The sequence below is a fragment of the Tyto alba genome, unplaced genomic scaffold (genome assembly GCF_018691265.1).
Source record: "Tyto alba isolate M040663 unplaced genomic scaffold, T.alba_DEE_v4.0 Super-Scaffold_2, whole genome shotgun sequence".
Lineage (NCBI taxonomy): Eukaryota > Metazoa > Chordata > Aves > Strigiformes > Tytonidae > Tyto > Tyto alba.
Window position 1 is genome coordinate 56,228,928 of NW_024881282.1, and position 23,832 is coordinate 56,252,759.

General features: G+C 39.7%; 1 protein-coding gene across 1 annotated transcript; it reads left to right on the plus strand.

Annotated features, from left to right (window-relative positions):
• The first annotated feature begins 764 nt into the window (after positions 1 to 764).
• Positions 765 to 22,757, plus strand: SLC38A4 (solute carrier family 38 member 4). Its single transcript, XM_032999919.2, has 16 exons — positions 765 to 840; positions 4,760 to 4,988; positions 5,891 to 5,981; positions 7,273 to 7,388; positions 10,450 to 10,523; positions 10,643 to 10,735; positions 12,331 to 12,412; positions 12,505 to 12,587; positions 12,693 to 12,751; positions 13,143 to 13,421; positions 13,540 to 13,619; positions 14,732 to 14,832; positions 15,809 to 15,933; positions 18,625 to 18,769; positions 19,716 to 19,813; positions 21,214 to 22,757. Exons 2-16 carry the CDS (start codon positions 4,870 to 4,872, stop codon positions 21,313 to 21,315), a joined length of 1,647 nt encoding a protein of 548 aa, XP_032855810.1. The 5' UTR covers positions 765 to 840; positions 4,760 to 4,869; the 3' UTR covers positions 21,316 to 22,757.
• The last annotated feature ends 1,075 nt before the right edge of the window (positions 22,758 to 23,832 follow it).

Genomic DNA, 23,832 nt, shown 5'->3' on the forward strand with positions numbered 1-23,832 from the left:
CACTTGCTTTCCTGCCTTCACAGTCAGGCCAGTCTGAGGGCTTTAATCACAAAGCCTACATGGGAGGGAGGGCTGGAGGGTTGTTTAGGTTTTTTAATTATGGTCATTGCGTAATTGGATAAAAGGTTGTAAATTCTACACAGGCAGATGACAGGTAATGAAATAGTTCTCCACAGGTCTATATTGCCATTAAATGAATAACATTTGTCACTTGCCATATAACTCCACAACTGCAATTACAGTAAATATTTCAACTGGGAAACTAAGGCACAGGTCAACCAGCCTATTTGAAAGCACACATTTCCAATCAAGTCCTGCCATGCACACCTCACTGCAATTGCAAGGTGTAGCTCTGTAGTTGCAGAGATAAGAGCAGTGTGGGACCCCTTAGTTATTTCTCTCAGATCCTATTTTCCAGGCTTATTACTATTGTGTTACTGCAAGATTAATGCACGAGCATCATTCAGAAATCAAGACTATCAAATCAAAGCATGATCAAGACTGGGTAAAACATTCTGCAGATATGCATTTTGTAATAGCGCTAGGCTCAGAGAGCAAATAGCTCTTGTAACTGAGATGTTTGCCCTCAGTGTGCTCCAATAAACTGATTTACTTTTCTTTTTTTTACCCTTTTTTTAAAAAGAGCTGACGCAAGTTTGTCAAAGGGAGTTGTTGGGGTGTAGCAGCTGTTGATTGGTTCATCTGATACACTCCCATTTGTCTTTAAATCACTGTCCAACTGCTCTAGGTTGCACATGAGCAAACTTTTCATTACAGGTGCAATTCCTAAAAGATACAACCTGCTTGGCAAACGAGGAAGAGAACCTGCTTGACTCAGAGGTAAACCTGAAGCTCGTTTTCTTTTCAATATTTGATCAATATATTTTAGATACTGGACACATTTTTAAAAATTGAGAATTAGACATGTATTAATCTGTAAATATACATGTAATATGAAGGATGGGCTCTTTAAGATTTACTGACATAGCAATTTACCTTGGCAAATATCTTTGGTATTTCTTCGGGAATTAAATTTAGTCTTTTTTTTTTTTTTTTGTAGAGCAAATCAAAACCAAAGCAATAGAGAAGCAGCAAAAGGTGTTTAAAACTGACCAGGCAAATAAGAAATGAATGCTTGCTTTCCTTTGAAGCTCTTAGCTAATTTATGAGAATTGATTTTTAAGACTCTTGATTTACTTAGATAACATTTCTGTAAATAAATGAATTTGTGAAAGGAGGCTTTGCATTTTAATTGTTTATTTCGGTGACAATACTTACTTCATTTTGAAATAGCTGTGCAGACAATAATATTATAAAGTCAGTGTCATGAAGATGAAGAATCTGGCAAAATCTGCTAAATCAGATACCATGGTGGAGCTTACAAATCTTCATACTGCAAAACCGATGCAAACGTTGATCATATCTGTGACCTGGCATTATCTGCCAGATCGTTGTCCATTCACTCAATGACCTAACTGCAGACTGAACAGAAATCAATAATGTTGTGAAATCAGATGCCAAAAATTTCATCATTTTCTAATCACTGCTGAAAACCATTACTTAATAAATGATGTATAACAGTACCCTATACTTGAAGAGAAAAATAGTTCTATAGGGATAAATAACTTCCCTCTAATAATAGGTGGATCTCTTTTGCAACCAGTATTTCCATTTTAATGCCATAGTTTAAGAAAAATCTCTTCTGTTCATCCAAATGCCACAGGAGGCAGCAAAACCATTGCTGCATTGAAGCCAAGTTTAAGGAACACTGTAGAGCTAAGAGATTTTTCATGTATGTAAACGAAAGGGGAAAACATCAATTTTAACTAAAGGGAAGGAGAAAGAAACAGAGAGCTTTTTGGTTACTTCTAAACTTACAAAATTCCTCTGCAGGGAAAGGAAGCTGGGCAAGTCGTGATGGGTTTGGAGGCCTAAAACTGGGTTTAAGAACCAAATTCAAAACTCTGAAGCAGAAAGCATTAAATCCCAGGGAAGCTAAAGCAGATGAACTTTGGTGTTTCTCCTCCAATATCATGGGCTAATAATCTTCTGGCAGGGCCCAGGCCTGCCTGACCTTGGTGGTTGTGCTCTGTCACACCATCACTGCCCCGGTGCCTGGCCATCACCCAGGAGCAGCCGTCCAGCTAGCACGAACCCCTCCAGGGGTGCAACGGAGCACCCATCTACCAGCCCTGGAAGTGGGCTTGTGCATGGTACAGTGTGCAGCTGTAGCCAGTGTTTTATTCTAAACAGAGCCAGCTAGTGCATCCCCCTTTTTCTAAATAACATCTCGCAGGTCAAGCAGCAACCCAAGAGGTGCAGGACTACCCCATTCCCTCTTCAGATAAAGGGGTGGCAGCCCTTTCCCTCTTGTTACTCATGGGGAGCACGTGCTACCAGTACCTCAATATCTTCCCAGACCCTTCAGTACCTGCAACATTGGGAAGACATGGATTTCCACCAATTAAGGACCAGCTCTGCCGAGTTCTGTTGAAGTTCATAGGCATCATTTGTTGTAATTACTATTATTAGTTTTTGCAGGATTCAAACCTAATACCAAGCCTGTTTCATGGGTCTCATCCTGCCCACATTTATGCCAATGGCTTTCAGCTTATGGCTTGCAGACCCCTTGAGCTCTACTAACTGCTCCCTCTAAAGTGACAACTGCAAGAAGCCAGGTTCTCAACAGATTTAATTGTGCCACCTGAGGCTTTGCACCTCCATCAGAAGACTTTTAGGAATTCACAGATTTAAAAAAAAAAAAAAAAAAAAAAAAAAAACAGAAAAAAAAATAAAATCACTGCTTTATGTAGTAATTCCACAGCCTCTTGAGATAATGCCCATAAATCAGATTACTTGTGTAAATGTTTGACAGCACAATGTCCAGATGATTCTTATTCTGTAACATGTATTTCCAGTCAATTTTTGCTCCCCTTTTCAAATTGTGTTTGCTGTGCTGCACAGACTTTCATCCTCAGCCTAATCTCTGTGTAATTTAACTCATGGCAACTTTTCTGCTTACTTTTCCTCTGTTTCCCAACTCTTTGATGATCTGTATTTTTTGGACTGCCACTTCTGGAAAAGATGCTTCTCCAACAAGTCTTAAGCAGTGCACACAGAGGGGATTTTACCCTTTACCAGAACAGGACTAAACACAGTCATATTTGTCTGCCTGACTTTTATATCACAGATTTAAAATAAGCATCAGGAATTGGAAGGATTTTATTTTTCAGACAAGGCAATGTCTGCATTTGAAGACAGATCTGTGAATGAAACCACAGTCGGGAGGGCTCCATTGGGGTTTTTTTATTATTATCTTTTTGTCTCCTGGAGTTATTCATATCCCAAGTGGGCAGAACCCCCCGGCCGCTGGAATGCAAGTACCGGCAGCTCTGCCCTGGTGCCCGAGTCACTTGTCCCCTCACACACACTCCCTGTGCGGCAGCTGAAAGGAGCAAACACAACCACTCTCTCTCGTAGGAAATGCACTGTGATATTGTTTTTCCTTTTCAGTTGGCTGGTCTGGGTGAATGTTTTTAGTAAGAAGCAAGGAAGCTGACTTCAATTTCTGTCACAGGGTCAGTTTTAACCTCCAGGATTGGTATATAAAATTTACGTTTACATTTTAAGCACACGCACTCTAATATTTTGCTACTACAAATACATTTGTAGAATTTCTTAAGAACAACATGTGATCATTAGCAGAGGATAGTGAAGGTCTGGTCATTAATCAAGGACCTATACATTCATAAATGTGAAATCAGGAAAAAATCTATCAAATAATTGCGTGTTTAGTGTCACAAAGAACCAGACAGGGAAATTATTTGTTGCAGTATCTGATACTGTTACTAGACAGTGCTGGGCTGTGTTTAGCATGTGATATTTATGAAAAATGTAATGGATCCAGCCAGTGTGCCTGATTGCAAGGTAGCAGGTAGAGTGCCAGGAATCTGCAATTCTGGTCCCAGGTGTGCCAGCAACATGATATCTGGTCCGTACTTGCTCCCTTCACCCGTGTGCTCCTTTGCCTCCTCAGCTATGAAATGAAAATATAAAATGCATCAAGGAATATCTTTGGGAAGGTGTTTTCCTCTTTAATCTGGGAATGAGCAAATGAATGTAAATGTGTATCTGCAGATGAGACTGTAACATAAAGCTGCTGATAACCCTGGAGGTGAAGGTCTCTCTGAACTCTGGTTTGTACAGTTTTCTTTGATCCATACAGAAAAGAGTTGAGCATTTATTCATATAATTTATAAAATACAGTAATTTTTCAGAGATGCTCACCTCTGTCAAATCCCAGTGAAAGGGCCAAATCTTCAAAACATTTAGATCTGTGACATTAGTCTTACAACAAATGATTCAAAGCACTGAGTGTTTCCCTTATGTTTTGAAGCAGTGGTAGGAAAACCCTGATATACTCATTTCATTTCTAACAGCAAGAACGCCCACATCACCACCTCCCAGAAATTCAAAAACAGCAGTTCAAGAAATTCTTTTCTGCTGGCTTTGTAATTTTGCCAGTTGCTGGACATCCATTGTGCGTCTGTTGGCCCCTGAACTTTTCACCATTTGAAGGAAGACAGAAGGGCCAAGTGCTGGCATAGAAAGGGGCATTATGCTTGCCCAGAATTTTCCCAGTCTGCAACAGTTTCCCTTCTTAATGCTATTACAAAGAACAAACACAAACCCAACGATTCACACTGCTTTATCCAATTTGGGGAAAACGCTAATGAGTTCTGTTGTGTTTTGTTTGCAGAACAGAGTGTTCTGGCAGTCCCGCATGGTAGAGAGGACCCGCAAGCAAACGGCGGGTGCTGTTTACCCTGAAGAAGCGAGTGTGTGTGCTGGAAAGCGCTGACCGCTCTAATGGATCGCATGGAGCTGCAAAAAGTCAACATCGAACTTGATGATCAGAGCAACAGTGGGGAAAGCCTTGAAGACAACTACACAGAGCTGGTTGATTCAGAAAAGGCTGCAATTAGGAGGTAAGCATTTAAATGGGAAGGCTGTTCTGTTAAAGCTAGAAAGCAGTAATCACAAACCAAGCTCCACTAATGGCATCTGGGACTCAAAACATTTCCTAGGTAATGCATTGAATTTAGTGCACTGTTTAGCTAGCATTTCCCTGCAGCACCAACCCCACCTTCTCTGCGGCCTGGGGGACAGTGTGCCCAGCACAGCAGGGACAGCCTGGGTCCCCCCTTGCCGACCACCACCGCCTGGAATGACCTCTGCAGGCTCCCAGCCCCAAGCACCCGCTTGGCAACTTCCAGACTCTCCAGTCAGATAGGACACACCTCAGTGAATACGGTCTCGGGGCAGTGCAACCTGAGAGTGCTGAGAGGGGGAACGCTTTCCAGGGCAAGGTATGGAGGGCAGCAGCTCACTGCTCCCATGGGGAGCCCACCCTCAGGCATTTCCAGCAGGAGCCACCATAGCACCAGCACCTGGGTGGCCTGAGAAAGACATCTCAAAACCAGTTACCAGCCTCCAGCTCTCAGCTTGCTGACCCCCCACCCTCCCAGGCATTTATCTCCAACAGGGCAGTTGCAAGGCGCTCAGTTCCTCAGATCTGAAGTACGTGCTCAGCTTTAGCACATTGCTGGCAGTAAGGAATTGTTACTTTCCAACATCTGCAATCAGATATAATTTGAAGATCACTGGGTTTAAAACTAAATTCCAGGGCGAGGCAAAGCAAAGATCTATTAAACATGCCATTGGACATGAGAATCTTACAGGAGAAAAGGGGGGGGGGGGTCAGTTCTGAAGGATTTTTAAATATTCATTGCCATGTCAAAGGAAAGCTTTCACTGAGAAAAGGCACTACTTGAACATAATGCATATATCAAGCCTTATCTAATACTTTCTTATTTTCCATCATGTTCAGTCCATTTGCTAGTGATGATGCAGAAAGTCAGAAGTTCCTTACAAATGGATATCTGGGTAAAAAGAAATTGGAAGAATATAATGAAGAATATGTAAGTTTTATTCATTTTTAAGAGTAATTACAAAGTAAATCTTATTGACATGAATCTTTTTCAAAAAGTCTCAGTAAACAAAGTTACTCTGGAGCTTGATCAGCATAACCTTGGCTGTGGAAGAATAAACACATTTTCTAACAGTGCAGCAAACCCTTTCTGTTGTCTTGCAAGTAAAACTGCGTCTTTCCTTCAGAAATAATCAGAAAAATTTCTCAGATCACACTTAGACTTTAGTAGCACCTATGTCATCTTACTCAAGATGTTCAGCCAGGATAGGTCTGCACCCATTTTTCTGACAGGAGATTTAGTATGGGCAAAATTTGTTGTTCCTATGTCAAGGTAGAGCTGGGCTTTAGTGTACACGTGCTTTTATTGTTTGTTTCCAGAGTCAGTGTAAATTAATTCACATCCAGTTGCATTGCTTTAAGGAAAGGACATTCATGTTTAGCTTTACAATGCTGAACATTACACCCTCAGTACACCTCCAACTCTTTAGACAACTCCACGTGCAAGTGGAAGCACAACACCGGTTCCTGGGGGGGTGCGTGTGGGTACCTCTCTTTTCAGGATTTAACTTTATTCAAAATTTTCATGAACTTGGTGCAAAGAAAGGCATTATTTCATTGGTCATGTTACACATTTTATTAGGATTGATCAAATAGAACCAAAAACTATTATTTATGATTGAAAGTTAAAATTAAGAGCCATATTCCTCCCCTTTTTTTCCTACTTGGTGGCAGATGTAACTCCCTCATACACCATCCCCTCTCTCTTAGTTTTTTGTTCTTTTCCATTCTCCTGGGCCAAGTCCAAGCCAAACAAGGCTTCCTTCTTTTCTCCCCCAGACACGCTTTTAGTTCCTCAAAGAAAGAAGTACATCCTACTTGGAGAAAAATTCAATAACCAGTGGGATTAATTTTTTTAAATCATCTGAATTTTTTTATGTGCATAATTGGGAAATATGTTTAGATAACAGCATGTATTTCTATAGAGGCTGGCCAACACAGTCACTTGTGGCTATGTCACCTCAGTTGCCTGTCGGGGACGTAGCCCTCCTCCCTGCTGAGACATGGGGAGAGTGAGAAAAACCAAACACCTACCAGCACAGCTGGCTTCAGGGGTAAAAGAGACTCCATATGGTGGCAAGCACCTGTGAGTTCAGGAACCATGACAAAGCTCCACCTCTAAGGGTTAAGGGAGCAATATAGGAAAAAACAGCAAAGACAGTAATTAGTCTGTTGTTCACAGTAAAATGCAAACTGCCATTTTCTCTTCTTACTCCCAACAGCACCGAGGGAGAGCTTCCTTTGGGATGTCCTCATTCAACCTCAGCAATGCCATTATGGGCAGTGGCATCTTAGGGCTCTCCTATGCCATGGCCAACACAGGAATTATCCTTTTCATGTAAGTACATAGAAAGAAAAACAAATAGAATATAAGTAGTGAGCTAAAGTTTTTGTGGCTAGAGAGGTACGTTAAGCTTGTTTTTTTAGCTGAAAAGTTTTGTAAGATCATCTGTAATGACAACATTTTAGCTGCGCCGCAAGGAACCATCCACTGCTGACAAACTACTTTTTTTTATTTTAGCCCTATTTTGTATCAGGAACACAACTGTGAATTGATACTGTGCAGTCAAAAACCAGAGGGGAAGAACAGTATACTGATCCTAAAATAATAACAGCAGTCTTGTTGGTTCAGTATACAAATTCAACAAGGGAAATAAATCACCCATAAAGTATATATTTACATCATCCCAGCTATCTAATCACTATGTAGAAATGAAAGAAGAATATTCACTATAAGTCTGAAATAGCAACATGCTTTGAATGCAAAGGCATTCATAGATTTATTCAGATTTAATGTTGCTCCCTCAGGTCTATTTGTACTCAATGTGCACAGATGACAACAATGGTATGTGGCTGACATACAGTATCTATACAAAATGGGTTTTGATCGACAGTAACAGATAGCCATGTAAGTTTTTTAATCTATGGTTAACCTTGTAAAATGAGACAGACTGTACAAAAAAAAAATTGGTTTTCTTTTTTCAATAACTGCTTTTAATTTTAACTGAAGTCTTAATTTTAATCCCTCATGAGCCTGGAATAAAGCATGGCAGTACTGTATGACAATAGGCCATTATTTTTACATTACTGAAATCTAACAAGCCTTTAAATCAGGTTGCATGACTATCTTTATACAGCTTCTTTCTTCTGGAGAATGTGTAACTATGACAGCAACAGCATTTGAAATGCTACATGTAGCTTACAGTTGCTAAGAAGCACCTCCTATGTTGCCAGTAGAAATTTTAACTGAAAATTAATTGTAGATGTAAATGCTGTCCTGGATAAGTACTTTCCAGCACCTGCACTCAAATGGTGTAGATCTAGTATTTGCAGATACAAAAGTGGAACCCGGGTCTAAAAGTGACGGCATTAGGGTTTGAAAAATGTAGGATTTTTTTTTTTTTCCAGTTTTCCTTGAGTACTTGTACTAACTAGTACGGTCATAAATTATCATTGGAAAGAAAATTGATACATCAAGCCTCACTAGAGGAAAAAAAAATAACACCTTTGTTGTATCTTTATTTTTAAGGCTCTGTTTATTCACAGAGGTGGCTAAAAAAATCTAGTATGAGCCTAGTGACATTAGCTTTGTTAGTGGTACTAAAGCAGGGAGTAATGTTAAAGCAACCCTATGGAGTCTTAAAGAGCAAAGACAAAGAACGTCTCCACCCTTTTCTGTCCTGCTTCCATACTTTCTGCATGAGAACATCCTCCCTTCTGGTAGAGGAAGGGGTTTTATTTAAAAGTATAAAACTGTGTGGGGATATCGTTACCCCCATGGCATGCATCCACTTGATGGAGGTTCCTCTGTTTTCACAGATCATGATGTTAGTCTTAGCAGGACAGAAAAATCCCATCTACTAAATGGAACCTGCTGGACATTTATTCTAATTTAGATGATGATGGCAGCATTGTCTAAATTATTGTAATTTACTGTTCCCTTGTTGCCCAAGTGCTCTCATGCTGGAAGATGTTCCACAGGTTGAAGGCAAAAGGAGGGCTCCCAAAACTCAAAAGCTATCAAGAAGTGCCCATTACATTCTGGTCTCCCGTGGGGGAGGCTTGCAATGTCACAGAGCATGCGCCAGATCATCACTTCTGCTGCCTGGCATGATTTAACAAGTGCAACCAGGACGGCTTTGGTTTACCACACCTCATGTGCCAGGACATGGAGACCATGTCTCTGAATAGCAGCTGCATGGGTGCCCGTGATTAAGAAGGATGCCATCTTGGCAGGAAACACTGTGACCTCAGACATGATCCCACCTTCCCAAATTACATGAGCCCACGGCATAAGAGACAACCCTGCTCACATGAAGTCTGTAGCATTGTCTGTCTCTTGGAAAAAGAAACTTCAGAGAAAATTGTGATGGTCTGCTGGCCATCATCTGGCCCAGGGGCCTATGTCTCCTCTTAGACTGTAACTCATTTATGAACTTGGCTGTCAGTGTCTCCTGTAGGTATACCAAACCATGTCTTCAGTGGAGTGGAAGGTGTACGCACAATCTCCTGTTCAGCCATGGCATAAGGCACATCTGTATTTCCTAGCTCTATCATGTTATCATCACATCCCTTATGCACCAATACTTGAGCAGGTTGATGACAAGACAGTTACAATAATAAGATATGCTGCACACGGTGTTGTGCCCTGAAAATGTCATACAAAGCTACATTTTTCACTAGCAGTTCACAAGAGGCAGATAGCTGAAATCACATAGCATGCAAATGTTGTGTGGAAGGAACATGGCAGTAATCAGAATTAATGAATTCAGGCACCAGTATCTGCAAGCAGACTAGGCTAGAAGAGTACACTGAAAATGCTCCAATAGCAGGTTTTCCAGTGTCATGCTGTGCTTTAGCATTATGTAATTTTTCTAAAAGCAAAAACTAGCATCTCAAGCTAAACTCCACAACTTCACAGTGGCATGGCAGAAGTCAAAAGTGGTGACTAGCCAGGAGCTGGCAGTGAAGGTGTCACAATCATGGTCTGGGTTTCTTTTTTTATAGTTCTGAGTAAGGAGAAAGATTAAAACAAGAGACCAATAAGCAGATAAGAGACCAAAGACCTGAATCTTGCATAGAAGTGTGTTTACTTTAGTAGGATCTTGTTAAGATGTAAGGTTCAGTACTTGTGGAATAACACAGAATTGGCACTTATCTGGACTTCAACAAGCCTTGAGGGGCTCTTGGAGTGTATAAGGTGCAAATTCACTCACAAGTAAGCTACACCTGACACTTATCTCTGCATTTAGCACTGGGAGACCAAAGCACAAACTTGTTGAAAACTATCTACACATTGAACTTCATGAGACTGAGCAAACTTACGTTCATATCAACTGAGTGTCTCTGAGTGTCTCTGATGTCCTGCTTGGGATTCTGATTTCTGCTTTGCCTTTCAGAATTTTGTTGCTCAGCGTAGCAATACTGTCACTCTACTCGGTCCACCTCTTACTGAAGATATCAAAAGAAGGAGGTATGAGGATCAGGCTGTGACTGACTAAAAGTCCCTACTGCATGCATGTATTTTGCAGTTCATCAATTGTGTTCAATGCAGTGGCCCATGTTTCTTTTGTTTGGTTGGGTTTTTTTCAGGATCACTAATATATGAAAAACTGGGAGAAAAGGCATTTGGCTGGCCTGGGAAATGTGGTGTTTTCATTTCAGTTACAATGCAGAACATTGGAGGTAAGGGGCAGAAGTTTTTTAACTTCCAATGTGTTTCTACAGAACACAAGTGTTTTCTCTGTCTGGCTAAATGGCATCAGAAAGGAGTCAGGTACAGTATACACTATATTGTATCAAGGAAGGACAGGAGGAATTAATCTTGCTTTGTTTCAGCTAGCTGACACTTCAGTGTCTGGTGAAAGCTAGTTACCTAGGATCTCTTCTTGACCAGTGAAGAGCCTTCAATGATGTCTAAAATGGCTTGTCTGACTGTCCTCAAGGAGTTGTCCATTTCTCTTCATTGAGTACAGCTCAGACTAGACATCATCTGCTTCAATTTAGAAAGATTAAGCCGACCTAAAGAGAACAGCATACGGTTCTGACTTCTACACAAAAGAAAGGCTCTTCAGTAGTTCATTTTTCCAGATGTATTCTCTCCTTGAAATGACAGTTGGGTTGTGATCTCTCTAAGATGTTGAGTGTTTAAGAGTGATTGTTGTAAGTATTCATCCACAAAGATACTTCCTGTGAAATACTTACCAAGAAACCTCCATCCTCTCAAGAGATTGTTTACTTACCGATGCAAGTAGTAGGGGTTTGTTCATGCAACAAAGCTTATTTCCTTTTACTACCCTGAAAGAATCCTTTCAGGAGACTAGAGAACACCATATCTAAAAACTCAGGGGAGTTTGTAATTTTTTCCAGATTTCTTAAGGAGAGGTAGTTGAAATATAAATGACATGCATCATTGGTCAATAAAATGTATGTAGATTTTTTTGTGATTTTGGAAATTGGTATGTTTTGCAAATCTCCATCAACAGATCATTACTGTCCTTTTAGAGCAACTTTGCTACCCAGACAGAGGTGGTTCACATCTCTCTACTGCAAGAGGTCCTATTCTTTGGTCTTCCTTTCCTCCCTCAAGCATAGATATCAAATGTGGTTGAATTCAAGAAGGAAGTGTGCTTCCCTATTAGGGAGGAGTAACCGTTCCTCTAGTTCTCTTGTCTAGACTGATCTATAAGTCTCCAGCGAACTCTCTGTGGCCAACATAAAGTAACTGCAAAAAAAGCCTGCCTTCTGGCAGTACATTTAAATGAGATGTATAGACATCCACCCTTTCATCAGGAATCTTGACAACTAGGGTTTAGATTTTTTTAATATATGGAGTAAAGTATTGGAAGAAAGAAGCTGAAAATAGAAGGGATAAGGCAGATGAAGAGATTTAGAGGCAATAATAACTAAAGTTACTACAGAATGTGGATGGACAGTGTCCACTAGAAAAAACAACATTTACAACAGAAAAGCAAAAGGAAAATTTAAGAGTATAAATTTCATCAGAACAGTGATTTGAGCATGTGGTTTATTCAGTAATAACTTTATTGTATTCTAATACTGAATGCTAGATGTTGTTCAGGACATGTTCATAACATTATCAAGGGAACATGCCATCTATTTCATCGTACTGTCATGTGAACAAAACTGATTCTCTATTTTAGCAAAAACTAGTTTCCCAAAACAATATGTTTTTCATGCAGCAATCTTTTTTTTTTTTTTTAAATATTTTTGTTGGAACTACGTTGATTTCTCTGAAGGTGTTTGTTTGCTTTTTTCAGCAATGTCAAGCTACCTCTTTATTATTAAATATGAACTTCCTGAAGTGATCAGAGCATTTATGAAACTTGAGGAGAGTTCTGGGTAGGTACTTTTGCCTAACTTGAACCTCAGATGAAAATTTTTCACTTTGATGTCAGTGATAATGATTTCTATTTTTTATTCCTCCCCTTTAGAGAATGGTACCTAAATGGGAACTACCTCGTCATACTCGTAACAGTTGGGATTATTCTTCCCCTCTCCCTTCTAAAGAGTTTAGGTAAGCTTAATGCCCCACTTAACCTTATTTCTTATTTCTATTAGGATTGTGAATTTATATGTAGCTGAACAGTTGTTTGTTTTGTTTTTTTTTCTTGCTTCACAGGTTATCTTGGTTATACAAGTGGTTTTTCGCTGACCTGTATGGTTTTCTTTGTCAGTGTGGTAGGTGACTGGGAATTGTCTCTAAGCGAATACATAGCCTGTAAACTGTGCAACCCTGTTACATTTCTTACCATGACAATTTAATGTGGATGTTAGAATAGCACCTGAAAGTGAATCAAATCAACAAGCCTATTGCTGAATGAAGCCAGAATAAAAAAGATCAACCTAAAAAACAACACTTGATAATAAAAACTAAAGCAAGGCAACAGCAGACACAGAGCAACAGTAAATACTTGCAGGAAAAGCAGAAGTGGTAGCACTTGGTTTCTTGCTCCCTCTCTTTCCCCTCTCTCTTCTGTGTGCCTGTGTATATTTCTGTCGGCATACCCCAGATGTAAGTATAATCTCCTATAGTGATACTCTTCTGATGACATTTTCTACTCTTTTATAGGTAATCTTCAAGAAATCCCAAATACCCTGTCCTCTCCCCATCATGGACCATGGGGCTGAAAACTGGACTGCTATCAACAACACAGTGCCTATGCACTTGGTCATGTTACCAAATGAGTCTTTCAGTTATGATGTGAATTTCATGATGGACAACACAGCTGGGCACTTTCCAGGCCTCGAGGAGCCAAAAGATACCTCCTCCAAAAGTGGTGTAGAATATGAAGCACACAGTGACAGTAGTGACATGTGTCAGCCAAAATACTTTGTGTTCAACTCACGGGTAAGGGAGATTCTGTAGAATTTGTCTTTAGCCATTAGTACCACAGCTAAACTGCTGCCTGCCAAAAGTCAGAGATACAACAGTGACCATTGTTACTAATGGGAGCTTTATTTTACAGACTGCCTATGCAATACCCATCCTGGCATTTGCATTCGTATGCCACCCTGAGGTGCTACCAATATACAGTGAACTGAAAGAGTAAGGTTCTTAAATTTTGTCCCATACTTCCAGTTAACCACAGCTAGAGATCACTTTCTACATGTTCTGCCTTGATTGCTGGTGTGTAGACACTCATCTGCTAATGATTTATTGCTTTCCATAGTAAGAAGATACTGGCTTTGCTTTGACCTAATAGTCAGATATTGGTGATAGAGAACCACTGTACAGATAGTTGCATTCATCTATATTTACTTAGGAAAGGAGGAATCTGGACAGTCCTTCGAATGATGTGAAGTATACTGGGGAACTTCATTGCACTGACACAGATAATTCTGGTTTCTAATAATATCTTAATGAGTTCTGTGTCTGGGTCAGCTGCTGCTTACTCTTAAGCTTTCTTTGGATGGCATTGGTTTGGGTGTCTTACATAGATTCTTCGCCCAGCCTATTTTGCTTATCAAATATCAAAAATCAAATACACTTGCTTAAATCAGCACAGAGTTGACAGTTGGGAAGGGCTAAGAAAATGCATTTCTTCATCAGCAAGAATTACATTACAGGAGGTTGTGCTGCAAAACTCAAAGAGGCCAAGACCCATTACCTCCTATTTCAGCAGGTTTAACCTCAGAAGAAATAAAAATTCTCAGATGACTTGAGAACAGATTTCCAGATCCTATAAGCTGAAGATTTTCTTACACCAAATATTTAACCAAAGGATTTCTAAAGAAAGGATTTGACCTGCAGGAGGTTCTTAAACCTGCAGAACAGCCCTAGGTAGATATAAGGGTATGTTCATATAGAGCTGACTGACAGCTCCTGTCTATTATTATTACCAGACCTGTAATTTTAGCCACTACATTTTTTATTTAAAATACGCCATTTGAGATTGATAGCATATAAATAATGATACACAAATAACATGGTACATTTATATGTATTCACTAAGTAAGCGGTAGAAATGGAGTTTCAACACACTTTTATAAGTCTGTGCTGTTCTGCACAGAGATGTGAAGCTTCAAGTAAAGAGCTCTGTATAACAAATATAGTGGCTATGAATTTACTAACCAGTGAGGGGATATCAGTAGAGATATAACTTTTCAGAGTACTTCTTGTACAAATAGCACTGTTACTCTCTTTTTCTCCTACTTCAGTCGTTCCCGAAAGCGGATGCAGAATGTCTCAAATATCTCCATCACTGGCATGCTTGTCATGTATCTTCTGGCTGCCCTCTTTGGATACCTTACCTTCTACGGTATGTCAAAGCCCTGTTCTCTGCAGAATTTTCCCTCATTTTAAAGCAGGTGAGATGGTTCTATCACACTGAGGCTCAAGTGTTCATGTATTTTCTGTGGGCCTGAAACCAGGTGTGTTATTCAAACATAATATGTGGTGTGTAACCTCCTGAATAAGCAGTGAGACTTATCCAGCTGTCAGTCCACAAGCTCTTCACCCATGAGAGACTCAGAGGCACCTACTAGGAGAATCAGTTGTGTATCTCTTTGTTTTGTGAACTCAGACAAGAAGCTGCTGTAAACTTGGCTCTTGGCAAAGGGCAAGAGTGACCATGCTAAAAATACTCAAGTGCTCAACAATTTTACATGACACTATTAAGCGCTACCCACCCTGGCTCTGACACCACTAATTCAGCTTCACCTATGCTGAAAAACAGGTGCAAATCATTCTAGTGTGAAAAAAAATATGGATGAGCTAGACTAACCGGTAGACAAACAAAGTAGCCCCTGTATTAGCACACAGTTTTATGCAAACACCACCTCTTTTTACCTCGTTAGTTCCTCCGTTACAGCAGAGAAGTGAATGACACAGCACAATCTGCTCTCTATCAGCGGGGCACCCAGGCTCTGTCTGAGAGCTGGGACTCCTGGGTGGAGGTCGGAGGGAGCTGTTCCCAGTTCAGTGAGTTGTTTCCTATTTCATATCAGAGCAATTATTTTTACCTCATGTTCCACATCCACTTAATGACTCTGAGAAAGTCATTTGAGATACTGGAGTGCAAAGCATCACCTCAGAGCTGTACTACCCTCATCATCTCTGAATGATGGACTTGTATCAGTCATGCTGGGAAAATTCCTTTCATGCCTAGCCCATAACATGTATCTGATGACAGCAGCTGAGCCAAAGCTAATCTTATCTAGTTGCAGTATAAAGATCCATTTGCATGTGTAGATATTGCTTAAGGGATTTAATTCCTTTCTGTTTCCTTTTTGTAGGAGAAGTTGAAGATGAACTACTTCATACATACACTAAAGTGTACACCTTCGACACACTCTTGCTGTCAGTTCGCCTGGCAGTGCTGGTGGCTGTAACCCTGACCGTGCCCCTTGTCCTTTTTCCTGTAAGTAACACAGCTGCTGAAGCTGAGATCAGGGCTAGCCCACATACACTGACTGTATGTACTCAGCACAGACAGACTTTAACATTGAAGAAAAATAAGCCTGATTTTTTATTTAGAATTTTATTTAGTCTGTCTACTCCTATGCAGTTCGACCAGAGGAAGGGCCTTAGGTAGTTAGGGTTGCAAAATTTGTAAGACTGGAGTAAATCAGTCTTTATAAATAAATCAGTAATAAATCAGGAACAACTGCCCTGTCTCTCTCTTTCTCTGTACTATATTTATCAGAGCAGCAGTGTAAGTACCATAGACTTGGGGGTATACTGAAACCACTTATGAGATTTCCTAATACAGATGTAGGCACCTGCTACGGCATCCAAACTCAGACAGATATGTGCAGCTCAGGTCACGCTCTGTACAGGACTGTCAGACCTGGATGCCGAGGTAGAAGGGCAGAGGCTCCGTGCACATCTTGCATGCTTGAGTCTGCAGACAAGGGAGGAAACTAAATACCAGAAAACAGAGGCAGTCAAAACTCAGCCACATAATCAGATGTCTGAGCAAAGTTTGGAGCTCCTAGGTGCCATTCACAGGATAAAATGCAACATCCAAGTTGCAGGAAGAGAAAGACCCAGCTAAACAAACCGCTCTGCAGAGGGACTGACCCTCCTCATGGATCAATCCCCAGTGAAAGAACAGAACTCCAGGCTCCTGAATGTAGAGGACTGTCCCTTGTGCCTTCCCTGGGCTGTTACGCAGCAGGGGAGAAAATAGTTGATCCTGGTCTTTAAGTTTTGGGAAGCTGCTGTGCAATTTGTATGGCATGTACAAGCCCAGCATCATGCTGCCGTTGGGCTCTCAGCAATCCACATCCCACCATAGTGTTCCCATCTGATGAGAGCAGTAATCCTGGGGTCCTGTTGATCTGTTGTCCTGGATGCAAACACAGGCACTGTGTAGGCACTGTTTCCAGGCTTGCTGACAAATACCTAAGAGCACTGATCACCATTCAATGCTGTCTACAAAAAAAAAAAAAAAAAAAAAAATGGTTCCAGTATAAGGCACACAGAGTGATCAGTACATGTAGCTTAGAGAGCTCTGGTTCTCTGCCTTAAATATCATGTTTAATCCAGTGACTACATGCTTAAATTAGTCTTAAATATTTGAACCCTCTTCATGGGAAAAAAAGCTAAGGGCATTGCAGAAGCATCTCTATATATCAGATGTAGCATTCTACATCTTTAGCTTTCTGTATAATCATTTTATATCTGAATAGTGTCCAAAGGTTTAGTAGTTACATACCACAGCACTAATTGCTCTATTAAAAGAACTCCCGCAAAAATATCATTTGCTTGTAAGCCAGCATATGAAGAAATTTTATACAGCCTATCAGGACAGCCAGCTCAGCAGATCTAATTACTCCAAATAAGCAGCATAGTTGTATCAACTACTTTTTTATGAACTACCACATTTGTATTTCTTAAATTAGTCAGAATTTATTCTTTTTCTTTTAAAAAAGGAAATTACTACATTGTTAAAAAAAAATATTAAATATCTATTTATATACCATTAGTGACTATAAAACTTTAGTTTGATAGCTTCATCTTAAGGACTATGTCACAGCAGGAATAATGTACAAGATGCTGACAATAAGTTAACAGGAATGCACGCAGCAGTTCTTTGGTGGAATAAAGCTATTTTACACCAACTCAGGGGCTGAACAAATTTTTTGCAGTCACACTCACTCTTCCTAATATTGACTCACATCAACCTGGAAAACATAAAATGCAAAATTAATGCTGTGTCTTCAAATGATGGGATCCAAGTCTGACAGAACACCTTACATTTATTGAATTGTCAAATTCAACCAGAAGCAGTTGTCTGTTACATTAAAACAACCAAACAGAAGTGAGGTTTGAGCCTTTTTCAGTGTAAAAACATTTTTGTTCAACTTCTACATTTCAAATCTTTTAAGTTAATCATGGTACTTCATTGTAACACTATCTCCAGCCACCAAAGGGATTTGCTCTTGACCTTTTTCCTACTAACCATCTTTGCTCATGAAAAAGCAAAAAAACCTCTTTCTGTATTGTGTGAGAAAGTCAGCAGAGCAAAAATGATCCTCTGCAATAGCTTTTAGGATTACAATTTCCAAGTGGTATTGAAAAATATACTTTTATTTTGAGAGAGATATATATGTATATGTTCATGTGCATATTTAATGAAAGTAAAACAACGGCTTGCTCTTTCTCTCACAAAAGTAAATGACAGAAATCCTGGGGGATTTTCAGAGGGATTAGGTTCAGGAATACACCAACTCATATTTCACCCATGAATTTTTTGCCTGCTGATTAGTATTCATAGCGGGGGTTTCTTTGTTGGTTTTTTTTTTTTTTTTTTTTGCTGATATGAGCATCTTTCAGTTGAATAGATTTCATGTCCCTGATTTTACACCCTATTTACCTGACTTTCTTCTACACTGCAAATATTTGAGTTTCTGCATTAAACTGTGCATCCAGTTCTTAAAAACCTATATCACAGTGAGATTACATTAAGGGAATCAAAGACAGAAAACACATTTCTTCAGTCAGAATTTCTCACAAAAAAAGTAACAAGCATAGTTCATTTTAAAAAGTGAAAAGCAAAGATAAATTAATTGCTGTTTTACTTTCCCTGCTGGTTTTCATCTAACAGATCCGTTCATCTATCAGTGCACTGCTGTTTCCCAAAAGGCCATTCAGCTGGATAAGACATTTCCTGATTGCAGCAGTAATTCTTGCTTTTAATGACCTGCTTGTAATTTTTGTCCCAACTATTAAAGATATCTTCGGATTTATTGGTAGGTTTCATAAATACTTTTTGTTTACTTTGTTAATCCTTTCCACAATGTCTTTACATTCATGGGCTGAATTACAGTCTCAGTTTGGGTCTTGCAGTAGAGTAATATAAACACGGATTAAAGTTAAAAGAGAAATAAAAATTCCCAAACAGCTGACAAAAAGTTAAATGCTACCCAACTTTGTAGCTACCTTGTATGAGGCACAAGGAATCAATAATTCCAGTATAAAAACTGGTAAGGAATTTCCACCTTGACAAAAAGGGCATTTAGTGCATGTGGAGTAGAGGGAAATCAACTTTGGTTTTCAAGTGTCTGTAGCCTGGAAAAAATGTATTGACTTCCAAATTGTGATGTTAGAAAAAGGAGAAATGTGTCACATTTCTTTTGGCATTCACAGTTCTCTCCCTACCTCTTTTTTTTGGTCAGTTTTGACTTCTGACCAACAAGGCCCATGAAAAGCCTCCATGCTCTGAGCTGTTTGAGGACTCGGGGATGCAGATGCCTTTGAGAAAGACACCTCCATGGGGTTTTTGCTTTTTTCATATATTTTGTAATTAATACAGGCAGCTGGTTTTCCCCTCTCTGCCTTTTACACCTGGGCTCTGCTGAAAGGAGAAGAGTGGGCACTTCCAGGGTACAGGTCATCCACTGTCTTTTCTACACCTGCTTTCCAGGGTCATCACACCCTGGGCGTCCCTGTTTGTCCTTGCTTCACCAGCTCACATGCAGATGTCTGTGTCACAGGCAGCCACACTGGTCTGAACAAGCCCTCTCAGTAACGAGTGCCTCTTTGGGCCCCAAGCACTCAAATAAGTGTTCGGACATCTACAGCTCTGCACAACTGCTGTCTTGGAAGAGGAACTACCGCCTCACACGTTCTCTTTTGCAGGCGCACCGCATTGCTTGTGTCAGATGGCACAGTAGACAGTTCTACATTCTCTTCCAGGTGCCTCTTCTGCCACAATGCTGATTTTCATCCTACCTGCTGCCTTCTACCTGCGGCTTGTTGAGAAGGAGCCCCTGAGGTCTCCCCAGAAGATTGGGGTAAGGGAGCTGGCAGCAATTTCAAAAGGAAGGATGGGAGGGTGTGTGCTTTCTGCTGGTCACAACTACTCAGACCTTTGACTTGCAACATCTGGCAGTTGTTTGTAAATGGTAGTGTCTCACTCAAAATTCAGGCGGGGCAATGGGATTCACCTTAGCGTGGAGAGCCAGGCTTCACAAGCCAAAGCCTTTAGTGCCTTGGTACTGATACACAACAGTAAGTGTCTAGGTCAAAGTGTGTCTTAAATCACTAGACTAAGGCATCTATTTAATCCAGTCTAAGATCTAGTTAACACCTGCACTTTCATAAATAACACCAAGACAGCGTATAAGAAACTGTTGATTCATGCTAGAAGGTCATCTGTGGATTAACAAGAAGATCTGAAGTCGAGGTTAAGAAGGAAGTTGTACTGCAGAGATAATTAAGTTAGTGAGTTGCCCACTAAGATAGGTCCATACACCTACAGGACACATGTATGAAGGTGTATCATTTATACACAGCATGTGTTTATATGTCATGCTGGACCGGTTCAGCTGTACCTTTCATCCCAAACATCAATAGCTATCTGAACATTTAACAGTATCACCAAGGAGATGTCCTTTGAAAATTTAATCAGAAAAGTTATTGATGAAATATATATGCAGGTACATAATGTAAATATATGTACATATATACATCTATATACAAGTTCACAAAAAAATGGAAGCTCAACCAATACATACTGCAAGTATAAAAGAAAAGGTTTGTTATCATAAAATTACTTCTGCAGATGCCTTTTTGAGCTGTTATTATAGAGAGATTGTGAATATTTGTTCATGTCTCTCTGTTCATTCTTCATGTTGCTGTGTGTTAGGCACATCTAGAATTTCACACCCTACACTGAGATCACATACAATATTCATCTTTGTGTTGTGAGGCAGAATATTGTTAAGTGTGGACAGATCACAGTAAATTAAAGCCCCACTAAGCAAAGGGCGACTATAAGCATCTGAATCACTTCAATATATACAGAAATGCCGTCAGAGAAGAGAGATGGGCTTACTTGTCTGTCTAATAGGGATGAAAAGGATTATCTCTGAAGCTGTTCTTGATATCAGTGACAATGGTCATTCATTGAAAATTGGTCAGTTTTTAAAGAAAAAACCTGTTCCTCTGTTACTTTTTATATTATTGTTCATAGTAACAAAGTGGTGTTTTTTCACATCTAGTCTTGTAAAGCCTGGTTCTTTTGGACTGAAATTCATACAGGACTAACGTTGATTAATGTAGCCCTGTATGACATTACTTGGGCTTTAGTCACAGAGAATGACCCAAACTCAGGCCCTGGGTGTTACATAAATGTAATTCCAGTCTGCTCAGTCACTTGCATTATTAATAAAATTTCATTTTCCAATTGCAGGCTCTAATTTTTCTCATAGTTGGCATAATCTTCATGATTGTGAGTATGACTCTTATTGTAATGGACTGGATTTACAATCCCCCAAGTTCCAGACATCACTAACCTGTGGAGACAAGCAAGTGCTTTTTATACCATAAATATTTGTATTGTGTGCTCCGAAGGACACTTAAATGGGACTGTTATTCCTACCTAGTAACTGCAGTATTTTGAAGACAGTTTCTGGTAAGGTCACTAGAACCCAATGGAGTCTACATCATCCTTTTCACTAAGGATCGCTATTTATGCATTAGGAACCTGAGCTTAGCATTTCTGGCCAGGTGAAATGAAATGTGTGATGTGGATGCTTTCTATTTTCAAAACTAAAATAACTGTGTACATAGTCCTCAAAAATAGCTTGGTGTCACCCTTCTCAACCTCTCCCATCATGCTAATAACCACAGTTCCTAGAGCCCTGGAAAGGTAATGGCCTGAACATCAGCTAGTGCCTTGTTTTCTGTCTGAAGCTCCTGGGAGCGGCTGCCCAGCTCCAAGAGAAAGGGTACAGTTTCTGTAGGGGATCTGAAAGGTGACTGCTCCCTACCAACATGTCTATCAGAAAGATGATGGCTTTGACAAGCTAGTGGACAAAACTGAGCATGAGATTTGTTCCCCAAATTCATCTCCCTTGGCAGGTGATGGCTGTTGTACAAAATAAAGCTCTCTAGCACAGATCACAGGCATGTGCTTGAAGAACAGTTGAGTATTCACATTTCGTTGTTAAAGATGCCTGTGCTGGAAACGTCAGGCATTTCTGCGGTGGGTTTTTTTTGGTTTTCTTTACTTTTTTAATTCTTGTGTGAGCTTGCATCACTGAACAAGTTGTATCCTCCATAGAAACTTGTCTTCCATTCTCACGGGAATTTAAGGAGACCACAAGGTGTGCCAAAGCACCCTATCCAGTATTGTTCTGTACTTGTATATTTGATAAATGTTCAGTGCAGGAAACTGTAATTTGCTATATATAAAAATATATGTATTTATGTATCATAATTTTTTGTTTTCCTCCAGTTATAAAAATGTTACCCTGTGGTAAATGATTTTTGAAATTTTTTTATGTGTCACTCTGGTTTCATAGCCACACACTTAATACTGTTTTGAAGAAAACATATTGGATTGGTGGGTTTGTAAAAGGTTCATTTTTATTCAGCAGTGTTTGAAATATACCTGTAGCAAGCCCTAACGGTTACCTGTGTAAAAACACATTCAGATGTTTACTACTTATGTTACAATAAATTGCAAGATGTTTTCCTCTTGAGAATTTTTAATACATGCCTCAAAGATCTGTATTACCACTGTATACCATAAACTTAGGTAACTTGCTCAGTTGCTGTACCTTAGCTTGTCTATGCATATGCTTGCATTCAACAACATATATAATTAAGGTATGCAAAGGAAAAGACATTACTGACAATCTCAAGTGTATCGTTATGCAGCTGTGCAAGACAGGAAAAAAAAAAAAAACAAACTTAAGTTCCATGTTATATGGATGCTTAATTAACACTCACTACCCTCCAGACTGTGATTTTGGCTGTGTTTTGGAGTACCCACTACATATGCTCTCTGTACACACCAGGGAAAAATAGTCAGAGAAGTCTCGTTAACTCCATAACAGAGGGAATGAGTGGGAAGGTGCAACTGTTGGTTTTAACACACTTACACAAATCCAGGCTCATGTAATTGGAGTTTTCATTTTCCAACTTAGCAATCTGTGAGTACACACTTGTGAGCTCAGAAAGCCATAAAACACAGAAAAATTGTCTCTGCTCACTCCTCAGCTTTGCATTAAATTCTCTGTCTGTGTGTATGTATACAAGTGTATGAATATTTACAGGTAAACAAGAAAAGCCTATCAAATATATATTTCATGTCAACCGCTATCTTTCTGATCAGTATTTTATGCTCACTTGAGTACTGTATCCTCAATAGACTGGGTCATGCTTCCTCATCAATGCTAAGTCTGGCTTTGCATTTTTTAAAGGAAAAGGTGCCAATAATCTTTTGCTCTATTTTAAGCAGACTAATTCAAATAAGGCTGCATTATTACTGGAGACACCTTTAACACGGACTAGAGTTAATAGTAACACACCCACACACCTCTCTGTGACAATTACTGAGAGCTACATGTATGGAAAAACTGAACTATAACTGCATCTTTGCTTCAGAGCAAAAGCACATATAGCGACTGCAGCTGCATGTACAGATTTAGGAATTCATGTAGCCCACCGAAAATACAGACAACCTCAAGAAAAGTAAAAGAAAAGCTATGGAACAATGGCATAACTCACTTCCTTTTCACAGCACAAAACTGTCAGTGTTCAAAATAGAGGAAGAGAGCCTGTAACGTCCATTTTTCAAGTCAAAATACGTTGGTCACAGCGATACGCATCTGCTGTGCATACTGGGAGTAAGGGTAGTATTGCACACTAACTTATTAGCACTGCTGGGAGTGGTGGATGTTGGAGTTTCTTGTTCATTTTGTAATGTTGACAGTAGGCCTTGTGAGGAGTTTTATTACAAAACCATCCATGGATGTATAATAAATACATTTTTCAAAGACTGTAGATCTTTTTTTTCTTCTGT